General features: G+C 16.1%; 3 protein-coding genes across 3 annotated transcripts, besides 25 other annotated features; 2 read left to right on the top strand and 1 right to left on the bottom strand. All coding sequences in view use genetic code 6, as the record gives it.

Moving 5' to 3' along the window:
• Positions 1-106: a microsatellite.
• Positions 8-67: a microsatellite.
• Positions 97-189: a microsatellite.
• Positions 190-1,047: 858 nt separating this feature from the next.
• Positions 1,048-1,091: a microsatellite.
• A 264-nt stretch (positions 1,092-1,355) lies between these two features.
• Positions 1,356-1,409: a microsatellite.
• A 1,597-nt stretch (positions 1,410-3,006) lies between these two features.
• Positions 3,007-3,042: a microsatellite.
• Positions 3,040-3,123: a microsatellite.
• A 1,794-nt stretch (positions 3,124-4,917) lies between these two features.
• Positions 4,918-4,957: a microsatellite.
• A 557-nt stretch (positions 4,958-5,514) lies between these two features.
• IMG5_206925 (hypothetical protein) lies at positions 5,515-6,332 on the top strand. The gene is made up of 3 exons (XM_004029791.1): positions 5,515-5,688; positions 5,875-5,952; positions 6,005-6,332. The coding sequence occupies exons 1-3, from the start codon at positions 5,541-5,543 to the stop codon at positions 6,226-6,228; spliced, it is 450 nt and encodes a 149-aa protein (XP_004029839.1). The 5' UTR covers positions 5,515-5,540; the 3' UTR covers positions 6,229-6,332.
• Positions 6,333-6,522: 190 nt separating this feature from the next.
• Positions 6,523-6,559: a microsatellite.
• Positions 6,539-7,667, top strand: IMG5_172140 (succinyl-CoA synthetase, alpha subunit, putative). The gene is made up of 3 exons (XM_004029790.1): positions 6,539-6,712; positions 6,757-7,144; positions 7,191-7,667. The coding sequence occupies exons 1-3, from the start codon at positions 6,611-6,613 to the stop codon at positions 7,634-7,636; spliced, it is 936 nt and encodes a 311-aa protein (XP_004029838.1). The 5' UTR covers positions 6,539-6,610; the 3' UTR covers positions 7,637-7,667.
• Positions 6,717-6,746: a microsatellite.
• A 479-nt stretch (positions 7,668-8,146) lies between the features above and the next one.
• Positions 8,147-8,184: a microsatellite.
• Positions 8,150-8,188: a microsatellite.
• Positions 8,189-8,339: 151 nt separating this feature from the next.
• Positions 8,340-12,861, bottom strand: IMG5_172130 (kinesin motor domain protein; the record flags this gene model as incomplete). Its single annotated transcript, XM_004029789.1, has 11 exons — positions 8,340-9,060; positions 9,126-9,203; positions 9,264-9,586; positions 9,637-10,204; positions 10,257-10,518; positions 10,562-10,740; positions 10,788-10,913; positions 11,027-11,058; positions 11,895-11,927; positions 12,033-12,731; positions 12,834-12,861. The coding sequence occupies 11 exons, from the start codon at positions 12,859-12,861 to the stop codon at positions 8,374-8,376; spliced, it is 3,015 nt and encodes a 1,004-aa protein (XP_004029837.1). The 3' UTR covers positions 8,340-8,373.
• Positions 10,206-10,236: a microsatellite.
• Positions 11,190-11,216: a microsatellite.
• Positions 11,192-11,217: a microsatellite.
• Positions 11,250-11,286: a microsatellite.
• Positions 11,547-11,611: a microsatellite.
• Positions 11,555-11,607: a microsatellite.
• Positions 11,624-11,686: a microsatellite.
• A 103-nt stretch (positions 12,862-12,964) lies between the features above and the next one.
• Positions 12,965-13,056: a microsatellite.
• A 1,257-nt stretch (positions 13,057-14,313) lies between these two features.
• Positions 14,314-14,355: a microsatellite.
• Positions 14,356-15,048: 693 nt separating this feature from the next.
• Positions 15,049-15,081: a microsatellite.
• Positions 15,082-15,835: 754 nt separating this feature from the next.
• Positions 15,836-15,877: a microsatellite.
• A 268-nt stretch (positions 15,878-16,145) lies between these two features.
• Positions 16,146-16,234: a microsatellite.
• Positions 16,155-16,234: a microsatellite.
• Positions 16,235-16,309: the final 75 nt, after the last annotated feature.

The raw sequence follows: 16,309 nt of genomic DNA, 5'->3' as shown, positions 1-16,309 counted from the left end.
TATATATTAATATATAATAATAATAATTATATATTATATATAATAATATATATATATAATAATAATATATATATATATATATATATATATATATATATATATATATTTTTATATTCATATAATTCTATATTTATTTTTTTAATTATTTTATATATGATTTTTTAATATTATTTACATATATATTTTTTTTAAGAATTTATTATATTATAAAATATAAATAAATTAAAATAATTATGTAAATACATTTATTAATGTTTTAATAAAAAAAATTATAGTTTTTTTTATTCAAAAAATAATAGTCTTTAAATAACATAAATTATTTTATTTGTTAATTTTAATGTAAAAATAAAATAATATTTGATATAAATATAACTTAAATAATTTAATTGTATATAACCTTTCATCTTTTTACATTAATTTTTTAATCTGTATCGTCTTCATTCTAAAATACACTTTTAAATTCCTTTTTATTCGGATTTTGTAAGTATTCACTATAAATTTAATAAAATAATAATATGTATTTAAAATATTTTTTTATTTGTTTTACCTTTTAACTAAATGTATAAGATAATTACTAAGTCCTCTAATTGCGCTATAAATATATTTTAATATTTTTATTACTAATTTGTTTATATTTACTTATTTCTTAATATATCGATTTTTTATTAATCTCTTAACTCTTAATTCTTTTTAAATTCATTTTTTAATAATTATCTAACTGCTTAAACTTTGCTTTTCTTTATTTTTTATAATTATATATTTTAGTTAATTTTTGATAATGTTATTTACTTATTAAACCATAGTAGGAACTGCCTTCATGCAATCTCTAAATATCTATTCAAATATAATTTTTAAAATTAGCTTTTTTATAAATACTTGTTATTATATATATTAAACACTTCTAAAGTCGATTTATTTGGAAGCATTTTTTTTTTTTTTTGTATTATTTTTTTATTTAAATTGGTTTTTAAATCTTTAATTATAATATCTTTTTTATTATTTATAATAAATAACTATTATAGAATTACATTTTGAATTTTTATTTTTTATTAAAAAATAAAAATATTAAATAAAATATTTAAAAAATAAAAGTTTTATTTTTTTATAAATAAATATAACATTAATAATTTTTTTTTAAAAAATATGAATAAAACTAATTAAAAAAATATTTAAAATAACTAATCACCCATTTAAAGTTAAGGAAATTAAAAAAATTATAGTGTTGCTATTAGAATTAAACCTCATACATAATTGGATAATAATTCATAAGAAATAGTAAGTACATTTGGCATATTTTCTGAATGTAACGGATAATAAATTATATTAAATGAAAAAGGAATTAACAATAAATTTCTTTTTGATAATATTAAATAAGATAAAGATTTTCATATTCTTAAAAATGATAAAGAATAAAAAAAAATTGATTCTTTTTAATTTGATTATGTATTCAATTATAACATTAAGTAAAATATATATATTTTATTTTTATTAAATTTAAAATTTTATAAAGTGATTAGTATATATATGATTATTACTTTTAATAAGGAATAAATTAATTATTTTATAATTAAAATTCTACTTTTATTTTTTATGGATCATAAAAGTAAATAAAAAAAGCATATATATATGTTTTGTTTATTTATTTATATATATATATATTAATAAAAAAAAAAGCTCTGGAAAATCATATTCTTTTTGTGGGGAACAAGGAGTTATTTTTAAATCATGTGAAGATATTTTAAAAAAAATAAATGAGAATAAAAATAGTAAATTAAAAATTTAAATTTTGGCAATTTACGACGATTAAATATTTGATTTATTACACAAATAATAATAAAAAACTAGCAATAATATAAATGATTATGTAAAAATAAAACAAAAATCATATTTTTTTGTTTTGTTTTAATTATAATAAAATAACAAAAAGATTAAAGAGATTACTGAAACATCAATAGATAAAATCAATATATTAAATTTAGATAAAATAGAAATTAAAAACATTAATGAATTCATTACCTTAATTTAATTATTATTTAAAAACATAAGTATATTAGAAAAAAAATTAAGCGAAACTAACTTTTATAAAAAATCGCATATAATTATAAATTATAAAATATGTGATAAAAATAACAATTTAAATAATACACAATTAAATATAGTAAGATTAGCTGATATTGAATATTAAGAAAAATGTTAATAATTATAAAATGATTTTAATATTTTATAAAAATATCTTAATCATTGCTCTAAATATAAATAATGTTCAAAAAACTATAAACTATATAAATAAAGTAAACTTACATATGCTTTAAGAAATACTTTAAATGAAATTTCAAATATATATAATATGTGCTGTGTAAGTTCTTCTTTAGAAAGTTATGAAGATAATATGAAAGCAATTTAGGTAATACTTATTATTTATTTAATTATTTTAAATAAAAATATCTATTTTATTAGTATTATTAGAAAGTTGGTAGTAGTAATAATTATAATACGTTATAAAGCACTACAATAAGATATGGAACATAAGATGATACTTAATATTCTCCAAATTTATAAAATTTTACTACAGAAAATCAAAACTAATCTTATTAAAAAGAAAATCAAAGAAGTAATTATAAAGAATGTAATATTATATATTAAATTAAAATAATCAATTAATATTTAATAAGGTGAATTTTAATAGCTTATAGTTGATACAGAAAATTTAGTTATTGATATAACAAAAAACTTTAATAAAATTTTAAACTTGAATAAATGTGAAAATAATTAATGGGTTAATAATAAATAAATGACGATGTTCAGTTTATTAAAAAAACTTGAAGCCTATTCAGATTAATATCCGCCAACTGTAGTTTCTTATTGTGATTCTTTACTTCAAAATTCGTAAAGTATGCTTTAAAAAATTAATTATATAAAAAAGCTTGATTAATTCGTAAAAAAAAAATGATTCAAATTATATAAATGATTAAAATAATTATTAATCAAATTAGAAAACTAATATATAAAATAATGAAGTAAATAAAAATAATAAAATAAATATATATATATATATATATATATATATATATATCTATAAAAATTAATATATATATAAATATTCATACATATAAATATATATATTATTTATAATAATATTTTTTAAAAAATATATATAAATTTTTATTATTTATCTTTTTTTTTCTATTTATTCATTTATTATTTAATGTTTTAAAAAAAATAATTAGTTTAATATTTAACTTAAAATAAATTATAAATAATATAATATATATATTATTTTTTTTATTCATATTAATTTAAATATATTTCTTTTTAAATTTACTTATTAAATATTTAATTATTTTTATGTCTATATATTTTTTTAAAAAAATATATATAAATAAATAAATTTTTAAATAAATAATAATATTATAAAATTTAATATTTTTTAATTAGAAAATTAATGAACAAATAGTATATTTGTAAAAAAGTTTGAATTTTAAAAATTAAATAATATAGGATTACGATAATGAAATTTAAAATTGCTAAAATAATATTATTTAAAGTATGAAATAAATTAAGGAAGTTGAAATTAAATAAAATATTTAAGAAATGGAAAAATAATAATTATAAGAATTAAATTATGAATTATAAAAAAGTTTAGATAAAAATAAATAAAAGACAAGATAATTATAGTATTTATATTTTATAAAATTAATTTTTTTTAAAAAAAAATACAATGAAAAGGGAAATATTGATTTAAAAAGAACAAGAAATTATCAATTAAGAAGAAATATATTTAAAAAAAATAGATTATTTAAAAAATATTAATTATAGTTCAAAATATAATATGTATAAATAAAGAATATTAAATTTATTTTAATTTTTTATTTGAAAAAAAAAGTAAAGAATAAGAATTATAAAATTTTGAAAACAATTAATAATTAAATCAATTAAAAGATAATTTAAATTATAAAAATTAATAAATATAATAATTGAAGAAATAAATAGAAGATTTATAAATATAAAATATGACAATAAAACAAAAATATTAAGATGAAATGATGGTTTATAGCAATGCTAATATAGAAAAAGAAGGATAAATTGTAATTTTAAATAAAAAAATAGAATAATTAATGGATGAAAATACATAAAATGAACTTAAAATACAAAAAATATAAGCTTTACACGAAAAAGATTAAAGTTTATTTTAAATAAACTATGATAATTTGAAAAAAAGTGCAAAAAAAAAAATCAATAAATACAAAGCTTTGATACAAAATTAAAGTTTATATTTAGAAACAATAGGAAATAAAAATATTAACTTTAAAAAAGGAACACCATATATATCTTCTTCTATTGACTTAACTTCTTATAAAAATATAGTATTTTTTTATTATATTAATAATATAATTATACATAAATATAAAATTAAAGAATAGTCTTTAAAAATTATAAAGTCTTTAAAATTATGCATATCAATTAGAAAATTAAGTCAAAGATTTATAATAAAATTAAAATATAGATATGGAAAATATAAAAAATGTAATTTTTTTAATTCCTATATTTTGTTTATTTTTTTTGTAAAAACAAAAAAAAAAGCTTAAAAGTATGTTATAGTAAGAATAACAATAGAGTAGCGATTTATAATCGGAAAATATTAAAATAAAATAATAAATGGAAGTAAATATTTTGATTTAATATGTTATAAAAAAATTAAAATTATATAAATAAGGAATATTTGAAAATTGAAAAAACAGTTGATGAATTATCATAAGAAATCTAATATATGAAAAAATAAAATAATGAATTAAAAGAAAAAGATTAAAAAAATATTAATTAAACTAATAGTTTAAATAAAGCTATTTAAAAATTAAAAGAAAAAAACACTAAATACAAAAAATTTAATAAAATTATGAAAATTTAAATTAATGATGTAAAAAAAAAAAAAAATTAAAAAAAAAAAAAAAAAAAAAAATAGCTTTAAGAAAATTTAGAAAATTATGAAAAATAATAAAAATGTAAATGAAAATTAAAAAATTAATAAACTTAAAGAAAATAAAATTAAAATAATAGAAGAAATTTAATAAATAATAGAAAATCATAAATTAATAAAAAGTTTAAAAAAATGAAATTAAAAATATTATAATTTTTATTTACACATTAATCATTATAAATATTAAACAAAAATATTAATATATATATATATATTTATGTATATATATTTTTTTTCTTTTAAAAATAAAATAAAATAAAATATAGCATTATTTAAATAACATTATTTCTATTTATTTATTAATTATAATTATTTTATATTATTATTTATAATAAAATATCAATTATCAATTTTATATAAATATTCTTATGCTTTCTTTTTATTATTATATTACATCTATAATTTTAATTTGATATTTATATATTTTTTATTTTTCTAATCTTTATAAAAAGGAAAAAAAAATAAAAAAAATATCAAATTTAGTTATATATATTATTTTTTTAAAATAAAAAAATTCTCTTATATATATATATATACAGAAAAAATAATATTAATAAAAAAAAAAATGAATTAAAATCCAAAATTTGTCGACCCAAAATTATGGCCTAATCCTGATAAATTAAAATTCGCTGAATTTTATAAATATGAAGGTTTAGATATGGCAAGAATTAGAGATTCATTCAAAAATTATAAGGCATCGAAATTTTATCTTCGTAATATTTTCAATTAAAATAAATAGATAAATAAACAAATACAAAAACATAAGACACTAAAATTTTATAACTATAAAAAAATAAATCATTTATTTTATTAATTATAATATTATAGTCTCTTTGTTTTTATCTTAAACGAAAAAAAAATCAAATAAAAATCAATTTTTTTTTTTATATTAAAAAAAGTCGGAATTTTTGGTGGATGTTATATGTTATCTATGTTTATTGATAAAGCAGTAAATAAATATACTTTTGGAGAAAATGGTAAATAATAAAATTTATGAAATATAAATTTTAATAAAAAATAAAAACAAAGGTAATGGAGGTGATATTTTAAAAATGTACAGTTTAAATTCAAATTATGATTTCTATTACAACAGATAATTCTAATAAATGAGATATTTAACTGAAGATCTCCATGGGGATGATTCTTTGGAAAAAGCCAGACCTGAACATTTGATTTCCCTTGGTATTGCTGAATTACCTGTTCCTCCTAATAATATTGTTAGAAAGAAAGCTCCTCATGAGAAATATTTATGATTTTTATATTTTTTTTTTTTTTATTAATGAACATTTTTTATATGTTTATTTTTTTATTTTATAGAAAATTAAAATAAATAAAATTATTAAAAAATAAAACTTTGAAAAGATAAGAATTTTTTTATTTTATTTTTTTCTTATTATTTTATATTTTTATAAAATATTATTTATTTAATTTTAAATAAAACAAAAACATAATATTTTTTATTTTTCTTCAATATTTAATAATTTTTATTTAACAAAAATTAAAATTATTTGATGTAATTTAAAAAAAAGATAAATCTTATGTATATATATATATATTAAAATAATTTATATAAATTATAATAATATTTAATCAAACAATTATATAATTGTAAATAAAATAAAGGAAAAAAAAAAAATGATCCCAAAAACGCTTTCTAAATACTTCTTTTCAAACAAACCATATGTATGGATAAACAAGCACACTAAAGTAATATGTTAAGGAATAACTGGAAACTAAGTAAAAAACAAACAAAATAAAACAATCAAAATAATATAAATTAGGGTACATTACATACTGAATAAGCTTTAGCTTATGGAACAAAAATGGTTGGAGGAGTAAATCCTAAAAAAGCTGGATAGACCCATTTAGGATTACCAGTATTTAAGAACTGTGAAGAAGCCAAAAAACATACTTAATGTGATGCTTCAGTAATTTATGTGCCTCCAGCTTTTGCCGCTGCTTCTATAATGGAAGCTATTTAAGCTTAAATTGAATTAGTAGTTGTTATTACAGATGGTATTCCATAACATGATATGATTAGAGTAAAACATGCTTTAAGAGCATAAAATGTAACTAGAGTTATAGGACCTAATTGTCCTGGTATTATTAAACCTAATGAATGTAAAATTGGTATTATGCCAGGTTATATACATAAGTAAGGAAAAATAGGTAAATATATATATATATAAATATATATAATCATTTATTATTTTAGGTATTGTTTCTAGATCTGGTACTTTAACTTACGAAGCTGTAGATTAGACTACTAAAGCAGGACTTGGATAATCTACTGTTGTTGGTATTGGTGGAGATCCTTTCAATGGAACAAATTTCATTGATGTTTTGGAAAGATTCGTACATGATCCTGAAACTAAAGGAATTATGATGATTGGAGAAATAGGAGGTGAAGCAGAAGAATAAGCTGCTTATTGGTTAAAAGAGCATAATACATAAAATAAACCCGTTGTATCTTTCATTGCTGGAGTTACTGCACCTCCTGAGAGAAGAATGGGACATGCAGGAGCTATTGTATCAGGTGGAAAAGGATCTGCACCGGAAAAAATAAAAACTTTAGAAAGCGTTGGCATTAAAGTTTCGAGATCACCTGCTACTTTGGGTGAAGAAATGCTTAAAGCTATGAAAGCAGCTGGTTTAGCATGAATGAGGCTTTTTTTTATATTTATTTTTTTTTAAAAAAAAAAAAAAAAAAAAAATACTTTTATTATGTTATTCTTGTTTTTTTTTTATTTATTATAAAAATTAAATGGATTAATTATTTCTTTATTTGGAAAATAAAATAAAATAAATATTTAGTGTTTTATATATTTATGTAAAAACAATTAAATAAATATAATGAATTACATAATTTTTTATTTATTTATTTAATATTAATTCAGTTCATTAGTTTTTGTTTTTATTATTCAGATTTTATACTGCAATATCGAAAGGATCTCTTGGTTATTGTTATAATTATTATTAATTATAATTTAAATTGCCATTATTTCTATTGCCTACTTTAAAAGAATTTATTGCTAAATTAACTCCTAATGAACCTATAACAACACCTGTAATAATAGTTCCAATTTACAATATTGTTTTTAAAACCATATAAAGTTTATATTTAATTTACTTTTTTCCTTAATTTGTATATATTTGATTATAAATAAAATAAAAATATATTTATAAAATATATATTATATTATATATATATTAATATATAAGAATTTTCTATATTTTATAATTTAATTATTTTTTGTTTTGGTTTTGTTTTTATTTAATAAATAAAGTTATAAAATTCAAACAATTTTGTAATCAAATTTTATAAACTAACTAAAATATAGAAAAATATAGAAATAAAGGATTTTAATAGTATAATTTAGTTATAAATAAAATTTTGATCAATCAAAATCTTTTTTAAAATTGCTATACATAAGGCGATAAATTAACATTATACTATATATGCTTACTAAACTAAATAGGTTGTATTTTTTTTTTTAAATTAATAAATTGTTTTGGGCTTTTTAACGAGATAAATTAATGGCAGATTTCGATTTATTAATTTTTTCTGATAAACTTGTATTATTTAAAGAAATATTTTCACTTATTTTTTATTTTTTTTAGTTAATTCCTATTTTAATTTTCTTTTTTTAATATATTGAAGGGTTTTTATTAAAAACATTAATATTTGATATATTTCTTTTTAATTGATTACTGTTACTATTATTCCCTTTTAAAATTCTTATCATATTATTATTTTTATTATTATAATAGTTTTAGTCTAAAATTGGACTACTTTTTTTATTTGATAAGTATTGCTTTTTAAATTAAATAGGAGTATTTTATTAATTAAAAAAATTATAAACTGGAGAATGTAAATTACTATTAGAATTTATTTTTTATAGCTTTATTTTATTTTAATATAAAGTTTCTCTACTATTTTTTTAAGTTTTTAATTATTTCTTCTCTTCTTTTCCTATAATTCCTTCTCTTATTTTTATTTACTATTATAAAAATTATATTTATTAAGCTTTTTATTTCTAACTCATTTCTTATCTATATTCTTTTTGTTAAAGTTCTAAATTTTCCTATATATACAAGCATAGAATATTTAACATTTTTTTAAATATACATGTATATATATATAATATACTGTTTATGCTTACTAGACTTTATAAATATTCATTAAATAATTAATATTAGGTTAAGTAAGATTCACCTATCTTATTTACTTGATATTTTAAATTTATATATATACTAGTATAAATAAATGCGTATATATATATTTTACAGTTAAAATATCATTTCTTTTATCAACCAAATTAATGTATTTATTTGTATATTCTTCTTTTTGATTTTATAGATTTTCTAAATTATTTTTAAGACTTTCTATTTTTTCTTTAACTTATTCTGAGTTATTGTTTTCTTACAAAATATTTTATATTTAAGAATTAACTTTATCAATATAAGCATCCACATCCTGGCTATTTTTAATAATATTTTATTCTAATTAAAAGTGTTTTACTATATTTTTTTCATTTTTATCCATATAATCATTTTATTATTATTCAAATTATTAATTATTATTAGCTATAGGAGGCAAATTTACATTTTCTAAAAGAAAATAAACAAAATAAACAAAATATGTATATATATAAAGTAACATTTTTCTTAAAGCATTTTTTTTAAGTTTTCATTTTCTTATCTTAAATTATTAATTATTTAAGCATAATTACTAATATGATTATCTACATTAAGTATATTCCTCTTTACATTAGTTTTGATATTTTTCGCTCTATTAGCAAAATTAAGAGTATTATAAGTATCTTCAAAAGTAAGCACACTAGGAGAAATATTAGCCAACATAACAGTTCTACAATTACCTCCTAATGAATCTTTTAATAATCTAGTAAGTTTAGACCCTCTATAGGAAACAAATTAATTTTATTTATGTTTATCTTATATTTCGCTTAATGCTTATATACAATTACCTAAACATAATAAAGACTAATTTATTTTGGCGCCTTCGATCATTCTAATTCCTCTATTTTTAGTATTTGCAGCACGTTCACTTCCTGCTAAATCTACCATTGATAATTTTGCGTAGTGTATTTTTTGTTCTATACCCTAACCTTTTTCTTTTATTTACACTTCGACTTATAAAACTGCATGAGATCTAGAAGAATACTCGTTTGCACCTGTAGCGTCTTAACTTCTATTTTTATTTCCAATCTTTATTTTTTTTTTATTTTTTTTTTTATTTTAATTTGACACAAAAAATTACTTTTAATATCTATATTATTTCATTACTAGTTTCGCATTATACTTCCGTTATTCCGGTTACGACTACTCCTTATGAGGGATCTTCTCTTAAATCTAAATTTTTATCCTCACTGGAAAGTAAGTCTTTTATATTCTCATTGTATATTTCTAAATATCCCACTTTTACTACATATTCATTTGTAACAGAAAATTTCTATATTAAATTGTATAATTAATTCATTGTTCTTTACATTATACCTATATTTTCTCCATAGCCAATCATTCTATATATATAAATATTAATATTAAAAATATATATATATATACGTATAGGTTTTTCCCGCTCCAGTTGCTCCATATGCAAATACTGTTGCATTAAATCCTTCTAGAACACCATCGAGTAAAAAATTAGATGTTTTTTCGAAAACTTCTTCTTGTACATCGTTTTAATCGAAGGCAAAATCAAACGCATATTAAGTTTCTTTATTTCTATTTTTTCTTAAAACCTTTAATTAAATATATGTGTATATATATATATATATATATCTTATACGTCATTTTAATTAAATTCATAGCCAGGATCTATTAAAACAACTAATCTTTAATCTAATATTCTTACTACTTCGAAATCACTTTTTTCTAATTCTTTTTAGTTCAATGGACGTACTCTTATAGCAACCTTTTATGAGTTTATTTTTATATTTTTTATATTTTTTTTTTTTTTTAAAAAAAATAAAAAATAAATTATTTTTTTTTAAACAGGCTTTTTTGACAAAAAATGAATGTTTTTACTAAAATGTTATTTAGACCACTTTTTAATTATTCTATATATTAATGTCGTTCCTGATTGAATTAATCTAAATATTCTTTGCTGCTCATGTTTTAGTTTTAATTTTATTTAGTATATATATATATATTTTTTTTTTATTTATTTGTTAATTAATTAATTAATTATTAAAAAAAAAAAAATAAAAAAAAAAAATGAAATAATTATTACAGATAAATATTAAAAGAAATAATAATATATTAATTTTAATAAAATTAATTATAATTTTATTATAAAAATAAACTTTTTTTTTTTTTTATAATTATGTGAAAAAAAATTAATTAAAAAAAAAATATATATATAAAAATTAATTTTACAAAAAAAATGTAATAAATTAATTCTTTTTATAAAATAAAAAAATAAAAAAGTGAAATCAATTTATAATTTATATTAAATAAAAATAAAAAATACATTTTATATATATATTTTTTTTGTATTTTAAATAAATAATAATTAAAATAAAAATTATTATTTTAAAAAAAAATAAAATAAAAAAATACTATGATATATAAATTAATAAATAACTATATTATATATATATAAATAAATAAAAAAAAAAATTGAATAAATAAAATAAAAATAGATATAAAATAAAAAAATACATAATTATATAAAAATATAGAAAAAATAAATATGTATATAAAAAAAATATTCATTCAATAAATAATTTCTTAGCAACTTCTGAAATAAACCTTTCCGCATAAATTTTCGGATCTTAAGAACTAGTATTAAGATTTTTATCTAAATTAATGATTTTCTTGTATTCTTTTTCCAGATTTTTTTACATATTCCACAATTATAAATAATCAATAATTCCAATATGATAATAAATACCCGGTTCTCTTTCCGAAGGTATAATATTTAAATCTTTATTGAATTTTTAAAACACATAATTCATTTCTTAATCATAATCAATAGTATATTAACTCCAATTAATTTTAAATACAATCAACGAATAATCAATAATATTACATCTTTAGAAAAAAAGAGCATCTTTTTCAATAGCATTAGCACATCTTTAAGCCATTTTAGTACTTATATGCACTTTTTTCTCCAAATTAATGAAATCAAGGTCTTTAAGAGTTATTTCTTTTGGTGATTTCCCTTTATTTTTTTCCAAAGAGAGTACTTCTCTATCATAAGAAGACCCTTTTATATCATAAGTTCTTTCTATATAAGAAGAAGGGCACTAAGTGACGTTTCTAATAATCAAAATATGGTTTTTTTAATCGTTTTTAATAAATGTGTATACTCCATAAATTTTAACTATAAGTGAATCTTCATTGAAAACGAAATGGTTGATATACTCTTTAAGATTCTTTAAAAAAACATCGATTTCGCCTTCAGTCATTGTTTTAATAATCATGGCTTTGTCGAATGAAAAATAAAAAAATTCACCACCTTTTCCACCATCTCCTTTAAATTATTTATTTAATTATTGATAATTTTCAAGTAAATTAAAGGATTTCTATATATTTGCCATATCTCCGTCAGATTTTTATATGGCACGGAATACTACAGGGGCATAAATTATCATTTTAGAATTAAAAACTTCAACATTTCCGGCTTATTATGGAATTTCTTATTTTAAATTGTCACTTTCTAACTAAATTTCAATTTTTTCACTAAAATTTTCAGCAATTAAGGATACTAAAGGGTTTGTAGCTTAAACTTATTTTTATTATATAGGAAATTCTGATTAAGATCTTGAATAATTTATTGAATATTATTAATTTTCGTTTTTCTTAATTAATGAATCGCTTGTTAAAATACCGACTAACATAGTATAAATTTAAGCCATGCGTAGATCTTTAGTTAATTTTTCAAAAAAATTTTAACCTTATAAACTACTATGTCTACTATCATCACTTCCGTTTCTATGGTAACTAAAATATTATGTAAAAATATATTAATATATATATATGTATATGTATATAAAAATATATATAAATAAATATATATATTATAATATAATTATATATATATCTATATATATTTATTTTACACTAATGGCTAATCTAAAGATTATTATTTAAATTCTTATGATTCTTTAAATTATTATTATTGATCATATGTTTAATTTTTTTTCCTAATAATCTACTTATTTTTCTTAATTATGATTTTACTATTCTATGTATTGTAGGTTCCTTATATCTTAAAATAGAAAGTACAATTGGCGAGCATATTTTAGCTGTATTTCCTATTGTTAGGAATATATTAAGACCAGGCAAATGAAATTTCTAGCAATTTAAAGTCGACATAAAAGTTGAGATTGCAATAATACTCCAAATAGTTGAAGTTGCTACTACATAATTGAAATAATAATCGAGAAATTCTTGCTTAATTTTTTAGAATTTTTCATTGTTTGGAACATGTTTTTTAAAATAATAGATAGCATACCATGATAGAATAAGATATATAACTAAAATTAAAATTGCAAAAACAGGAAATTTTTCATTTATTTTTAATGAACATGTACCAAAAAGACTCAGTCCGTTTAAATTAAAAGTCCAAATAAACCCAATGACAAAAATAGTACATATAAAGCAAAAAATATGAAAAACTTTTTATTTTATAATAGTTCCTTTTAAAAAATGGCTGATAGTACTTATTAAATATATACAGAAGCAACATTAATATAAAAATTCAGTACTTACAGAAAATGTACTAAAAACCGAATTTGCTATACAAAAACCACCTTTTGGGTCAGGCCCTATATTATATTTTAATGCATATACGGCCGAAACTATCCAGTGTAGACATAAGATTAGGTCTGTTATTGATATTACTAATATTATATCGCCTGGAGGCTTTCTTGTATCTGGGTACATTATAAATGTTATTATTATAAATAAGGTAGAAAATGCCGCTAAGGAAGCGAATGTTAAAAATATATATCTATCTAATTTGTGGAGAATTAGCTTTTATATAAACATTTCGTTGTCTAATTTAGATTATCCGGTTAAGCTTTAACAGTTAAGTAAATATTCTTCTGTGTAGTCTAAAAATTGGAAAGATTGAGTTATTAGTAGTAGGAATATTAATATAATAAATTTATTCATGATATTTTTTTATTATTTTTAATAAATAATTTTGTTTTCTTTAATAATTATAATTAATAAAGAAAAAAATATTTATATATAGATTATTAAATTTATATATATACTTTTTTTTTATTTATTTATTAATTTAATAAAAATATATATTATATTTATATTTAGCTTTTAATAAATAAATATTTATTTATTTATTTTTTTTTAAAAAAAAAAATTATCTTTTTTAAAATAAAAATTATATAATAATTATTTTAAACAATTTTTATTCAATTTATTTATTAAATTAAAAGTTAGAATATTTTTTATTAATAAAAAGTTTATATTAATAATTATTTAATTGAATATTTACAATTAATTAGTTATTCATAAAAAAGTATTTATTTTAATTATTAGTAATATTAAATATAAAAAATTACTATTTTTTTCTTAATTAATTAAAATAATAAACATTTAATACAAATAAAATATAATTAATTTTTCTTTTATGTGAATAATAGAAACTATTAATTTTAGATTTTATTTTAAATTATTTAAAAATAAAAAAAAATATTAAAAAGTTTATAACTTATTATTATTGTTTAATTGCTTAACATTTTTAAGTTAATTTATTTTTTTTATTTCTTATTAACTATAATAAAAAAAGCATTACCTTACTATAATATAATATAATATTATCTAAATAAAAAGAGATAATAAATACTTGCTAAGAATTTAACAGAAAAAATAAAGTAATATTTCTTATTAATAAATTCAAATATTAAATAATATTATGTGTATAATATAAAATTAATTAAAGTCTTTTTATTTAGATTGTAAATCTTTAAATATAATAAATTTATTATTTTCTTTTTATTTTTATTGTAAAAATGATATAAAATAGTCACTAAAATATTGTAAATATGTATTACTAAATATTAATTTTAAATTAAAAAATAAAAATACTTTTTATAAAAATCCTTTTATAATTTAGTATATTTCAAAATTATTTAAAAACATATAAGTAAAATATTATTATTAATTTTATGTATTAATATATAAAAAATAATTATTATTATTTTATATAAATAATATAAAACTAAAATTAAGAATTTCTATGGTTAAAATTAATCAATTTAGTATTAGAAATCTTAGTTATTTTTATAACCCAAATATTAAATACTATAAATATATTTTTATCTATTAATAATCTAGTTTTTAAAGTATTATACAACCAATAATTTTTTAAAAACAGGGACAATATTTATAGGTAAATTCATAGTATTTCTACCTAGTCCAGAAACTGATTTTTAAATTAAAAAAACTATTTTTAAACAAATCAATTTAAAAAAGCAGAATTCATATTTCTTTCTTTAGCAAACCCATTATTATAATATTAACCTATATTAGTAAGTATAGATTATTATTAAAGAACAAAAACAAAATATATCTAAATCTAAGTTATTATAAGGTAAATCACAAATTTGTATAATTTTTGACGAAATTTTTTAAATGGTGTAAAATCAAGATTGTCAAAACATTATTAGATTAAAAAATATAACATAATAATGTTTTAAAATTTTTAAATATTATCTGTATATTAAACAAAGTACTTTAGTCAATTTAAAGTAAAGTTTTAATTAATTGATTAGTTCATATTCATATTTACTAAGTATTGGTTTTTTAAATAAGAATAAAAACAATATGTAATAGAAATAAAACAAATTGTTATTAATAAAAAAAATTTATATTATTTTTTCTATATTTATTATTATATTTTTATATAAATAAAATATATTTAAAATAAAATATTATAAAAATGTATTTTAAATAAGTAAATTCGATTGTTTTATGATTATATAAAATTTATATAGATTAATATATATTATGAAATAAATATTTTTATTTTAAAAATATATAAATTAAAGTCTTTAATTTATATAAAATTTATTGTTATTATAAATTAAAATATAATTAATATAAAAAATATTTAGTAAATACAAGATATATTTATTATGTTTTTTATTTTTTCTATAAAAATAAAATTCTAAAATATAGAAATTATAATATTTATATAAATATTAATATATAAATATATAAATATATAAATATATATATATATATATATATATATATACATATTATTAATTAACATTATATTAATTTTTTTAAAAAAAAAATTAAAATAAAAATATTAAATTCATACATTTTTTATTA

The sequence above is a fragment of the Ichthyophthirius multifiliis genome (genome assembly GCF_000220395.1).
Source record: "Ichthyophthirius multifiliis unplaced genomic scaffold scaff_1120509251266, whole genome shotgun sequence".
Taxonomy (NCBI): Eukaryota; Ciliophora; class Oligohymenophorea; order Hymenostomatida; genus Ichthyophthirius; species Ichthyophthirius multifiliis.
Note: the sequence above shows the minus strand (reverse complement) of the source record. Positions and strands in the feature narration are given on the sequence as shown.